The sequence below is a fragment of the Gordionus sp. m RMFG-2023 genome, chromosome 1, assembly GCF_954871325.1.
Source record: "Gordionus sp. m RMFG-2023 chromosome 1, tfGorSpeb1-WG-v2, whole genome shotgun sequence".
Classification (NCBI taxonomy): Eukaryota; Metazoa; Nematomorpha; class Gordioida; order Chordodea; family Parachordodidae; genus Gordionus; species Gordionus sp. m RMFG-2023.
Genome location: NC_088775.1, coordinates 19639040 through 19644180, shown reverse-complemented (window position 1 = coordinate 19644180; position 5141 = coordinate 19639040). Strand labels below are relative to the sequence as shown.

Genomic DNA, 5141 nt, shown 5'->3' with positions numbered 1-5141 from the left:
TTTTAAAATTTTATTAACTTTTTTTCGCGGAATCATTTATTTTATCTTCGCGTTTTTCTTTCAATTTTCTTCCTGGATTTCTATTTTATTTAGAGATTGATATCATAAATTATTGCTAGTGTAGGTAATAATATTTTATTATGTAAATTTATTAATAGATTTCCCCCACAAATATATATTACATCAGATGTGCAGCCCATACTCTACAATTGGCTATTAATGACTGCTTAAAAATAATCATTTTGAAACTATCATTATTTAAGAACTCCCACAATTGTAAGAATATTAAAATCAATGAAAAGGTCAATGGCAATATTAGATTGCACAACACGTTGATCCTCAATTTGTATGATGCTAGAACGATTATTAAGTTTGAAAAATTTCTGCAATGATTTTATTATAGGAGCATGTGAAGTTATTTTGTCGGAATATGATTGGTGCCAAATAAAGGACCTTAGTGTATTAGTTCCTTTAATAATAACAACATTAAGATTACGAAGAGAACAATTATGTTTATCTGATTTTTAAGGCATATGGATTAGATATAGAAAGATTTACTAGACCTTTTTCATACGAAATATTAGAAAACATGAAATTCGAGAGCAACAAATGCTTCTATATATTTAGACACTCGATATCACGAGTTCTTGAGTATCGAGCAAAAAGAAATGACTAAAGCTCATATTAAGGATTTATGGTGTACGCAAAACTCCATTAACGACAATAATACCTACTGGTTGTGGTGATAATAATTATAATGATAGCAACATTGATGATCTTGAAATTTTACTTTTAGATAGAGGAAAAAAAATCAAATTATCAGATAGAAAGGATTAAAAAAATGCCTATTGCATCATTAATAGAAAAGTTCTCAGAAGTTAAAGAGAATATATAAGGATACTTACTAATATTTTAAAATTCTGGGAAGAAAATTCTCCAATATATCTATATATATCTTGTCTAGAATCGTCATGGATGTACCGGTGACACAAGTACAATAAGATTACTATCTATTTTAGGTAAGCGTAGAACGTGGATTTTCATCTTTGAAATATATAGTCTAATTTACATGGAAATCTCAAAGATGATATTTTAGAAGATATTATGATTGTGCGATTGAATAAAACATTTATAATATAAATTATTTCATTTTAAAATTTTTTATTTGTAAATTATGAATATGTATATATTGAAGTATAATAATAAATGAAAAAAGTCTTATTTTGAGTCATTTTTTTATGTTCTCTGAACCCGGACCCTTTTTAAATTTTATTGCTGTACCCGAACCCGGACCCTTTTTTTTGTCGAAGGGTTCATATCCCGGGCTATATGGTGTCTAGATTCTATAAATAAAATTAAATATTTTTATTTCACATAAAAAATTCAACATAAAATTTAGATATATTTAACAAAAATTTCAAAGCCTCACCCGACTCGGCCCGAATTTTAAAAAAATAGACCTGACCCAGCCCGAACCCAATTTTTTTATTTGCAGATCTCTACTTTCAATTTCTATCTCCAAAAATAATAATTATCCTCATATATTAATTTTTAGCCAACATTGAGCCATAAATTGATTAATAAAAGTTTGATCTAAAAATTTCCAACCCGATAAGAAAGAATGTGATTTCGACTGTGTTTGTATCGGGTACTAAAGTTACTTATGTCTATAATATTAATATATTTCTGAAATTTTAAGGTTGGTTTTCTATTTTTAAAAAAAGTAGAGCACTTCAATCCAATCATTGCACGATTAATAGAACATTATTTTATTATTTCGAGATTAAAACTATGTACTGAATTACGATTTTGTCATGCAAAATGTCACAGAAAAAGTCGTACGATTCGTGTTCCATCTAATATTCATTTATTTGTTGGACAATTCAAATCTAAAAAGATGTGTTTTAGAAGAAAAAAAATAATACTTACATTTAAATAAAAAGGCGTAGTTTTAAATAATAATACAATGTTAAACACTTCTGCTCAATTTGTAAGCCCTGTTAATGTCTCATATGAGCATATTCAATATGCATTACTAAATTAGTAACCAATTTGTGCATAACATTAATTCACAAATTTCGAGAAAATATCCTGCTATGTGAAAGAGATAGGATTCAGGAATTTTTAAATCTATTTTATGGAAACTTTGCTAACAAGAATTTAATTGGAAAAAATTTCTGAAAGGGGTTTGAATCCTACTGGTTAACAATGCCCCGGGTTTGGGGTTATTTATAATTAAGCCTTTGTTTTGTGTGTGGTCTCAAAATTCCAACCAAATAATTTTAAATTTCTGAGTCCTTTATTAATAAAGTACAATGAAATCTCTATTTACATATAATTAAACATTTACAAGATCTTTATTATAAATTTTTGGAATCAAACATTTTTAAAATATTATTGATTGCACCTGTAAATATTTATATAATCTACTGATTAAGCATAATAAATCAGTGTTTCCCATTAAATGTTCTTTCATAGTCATTATCTGTCATTTCATAAGTTTCAGGATGCAATTGTAAGCCTCCCTCTTCTTCCATTTTACTTATAAATTTGATGGCCCTATATAGAGGTTCCGATTGTCTCGATAAATCAGCGATGGCAATAAGCTTCTTAATACCAACAAAACATTTTGAATATCTAATTTTATTTGATATGGCCTCTAACTCGGGTGCCTCGAAAAAGTCTAAAACTTCCAAGACATTAATCACATGTTGTCCTGTTGATAAATTAAATATTCTTATAGTTGATGTAAAGGCTGATATAATCCCCAAATCTTTTGCAATTGAAGGCTCGCTAGTGGTTCCTAGTACAAGCATACGTTTGTGGACACCTTTGGATCCATATGGAGGTTCCTTTTTTAGAAGAATTAATAGTGTTTGGAGAACTAAATTTGAATAGCGTGGCCCTACAGGACTATATTCTAGCAATCTTTCTATGTCATCAACTATTATACAACTCAGTTCAGATTTGTAAGCATCATCAAATATTTTTTTTATGTATTGACATTTGGCTGGTTCAGTAAATGCGATCATATCTTCAGGAGATACCACTTTTACAAATGGGAAATTTGAGGTGAGTGCAATTTTGGCAGCAAGAGCAGTTTTCCCACTACCAGGTGTACCATCTAGTAAAACACTTATCAAACATTTACTTTCACTATTTTTAACCTATAAATAGGTAAAATATTATAGTACATAATAAATCCTATTAACCTGTTGAACAAATAAATCACCATCCTCTAATATTTCTGTAATAATTTTTCCCCATGTGATAATGCCATGTGAAATATAGTTTTCAACTTGCTCATAGCTTGCTCCAAAGCTTGGTTTAATATCATTTTCAAGCGCATTGAGAAAATCATCCATGCCAATCATTATTTTTTCAATGGCATCAGGATCCACTTTAACTTTGTTTGTTGCTTTAATCAGTCTGTTAAGAGCAGAAGACTGTGCAGCTCTAACCAATCCTTCAATTTCAGCACCACTAAAATTTCTTGTAAGCTCAGCTAATTTCTTAAGATCTACATCACTTGCCAATTTTTTGTTTTCTACCATTTTTGCTGTATGAATTTTTATTATTTGTAGCCTACCCTCTTCACTTGGTAATCCAATTTCCATTTGAACTTCCAATCTACCAGGCCTTAATAGTGCATCATCTATCATATCTTTGCGATTAGTCATTCCAATGACTAAAATATTATTTAACTGATCAACCCCATCAATTTTAGCCAATAATTGATTGACAACTGTATCATGAACACCAGTATTACCTGCTACAGATCCTCTAGATTTACATATTGCATCAATTTCATCAAATATAATAATATGAAGTCCACTCATAGGTCCTAATCGTTTCTCCTCTTCTTCTGCAGGTGCAAATAACTTCCGTATATTTGCTTCAGATTCTCCAACATATTTATCTAATATTTGAGGTCCATTAACTATAATTGGTTCACGTGAATTTAACATTTTCCCAATTTGTCTTGCCATCAAGGTTTTACCAGTACCTGGTGGACCAAAAAGTAAAATTCCTTTAACATGTTTACATCCAAGTAGTTCGATAACTTCTGGAGGAAAGACTCTTGATGCAAATGCTCTTCTGAATATAGCAGAAAATTCTGTATCTAAACCCCCTATACCCATTTTTTGAAAATCCCAATCAGGATTTATAATTGATTGATATGATACTTTTCCTCGAGATTTCCCAGTTAGAAGTATAGAGGAATCCTCAGGTTTATCAAATAATATGATTGAATTTGGCATAAGAATTCCAATATTTTGTTTCTTAATTTCAATATTTTTATCTTTAACATCTGCACATTCTAATTCTTTAACTACAATTGATAATAATTTTTTATTCATAAAATTGTATGGGATTTGCTGATCAATGGAAAAAGCAACATTTGAATATTGTGTCATAATATCATTTGCCATTTTATCAGTATCAAATGGTTCTTGAAGTGGAACCTTTTTACTCCAAAAATCTATATTGAATCTTATCTTACTTATATATTGCGACTTTGGGTTAAATTTAAAAGGTCTTGCATCAACTAATGCCTCAATTGATAAACTTGCCCATTTGCGATGAGGCAAAGAAAATCCAATACTCCCCAACTGAATGTCAGAAATTTTACGAATTGAAAAAACAAACCACCGATTACAAGAATTAATTTCAATATGAATTACATTTACGGGATATTCTTTGACGTTTACCGCGGCACAATTAGTATAGGATAAATCTTCTGAAGGGAGTTTTACAACACGTAATTTTCGAGTTTCCATATGGGAATGTGAATATGATCTGTTATAAAAAAAGTGTGTGATACCTGTCGTCAGACATCAAATGAAAGAAATCTACCCGAGAATATCATTTTTTTTATTATTTAAATTTATATAATAATCAATTCAAATTAAACCTTGAGTAATATCAATTCTCTTAATATAATTTTTTTCTAGGGAATTCCCATAAAAGTATATTTTTTTTATCATAAAATGAAATAATGATATATACATTTTTCAGATTTACTTAATTATTCGATTATCTCAAAAGATAAAACTAGTTTTGCATTAATGTGAACAGATGTGATAAAAATTATTTCGTTATAAGCTCTAATCTATATTTTAAAATATTTTAAAAAATAC

The 5141-nt window shown here is 29.0% G+C and overlaps 1 protein-coding gene across 1 annotated transcript; it reads right to left on the bottom strand.

The window, feature by feature from the left end:
* Positions 1 to 2408: 2408 nt before the first annotated feature.
* Positions 2409 to 4784, bottom strand: LOC135930963 (vesicle-fusing ATPase 1-like). The gene is made up of 2 exons (XM_065467768.1): positions 3213 to 4784; positions 2409 to 3167 (listed from the first exon to the last, which is right to left on the bottom strand). Exons 1-2 carry the CDS (start codon positions 4779 to 4781, stop codon positions 2448 to 2450), a joined length of 2289 nt encoding a protein of 762 aa, XP_065323840.1. The 5' UTR covers positions 4782 to 4784; the 3' UTR covers positions 2409 to 2447.
* Between the last annotated feature and the right edge of the window lie 357 nt (positions 4785 to 5141).

Excerpts from the sequence above, each read along its gene's own strand:
- LOC135930963 (XM_065467768.1), bottom strand. The coding sequence starts at position 4,781 with ATGGAAACTCGAAAATTACGTGTTGTAAAACTCCCTTCAGAAGATTTA. Across the intron at positions 3,168-3,212 it reads GTGATTTATTTGTTCAACAG|GTTAAAAATAGTGAAAGTAA; the intron begins GTTAATAGGATT and ends ACCTATTTATAG.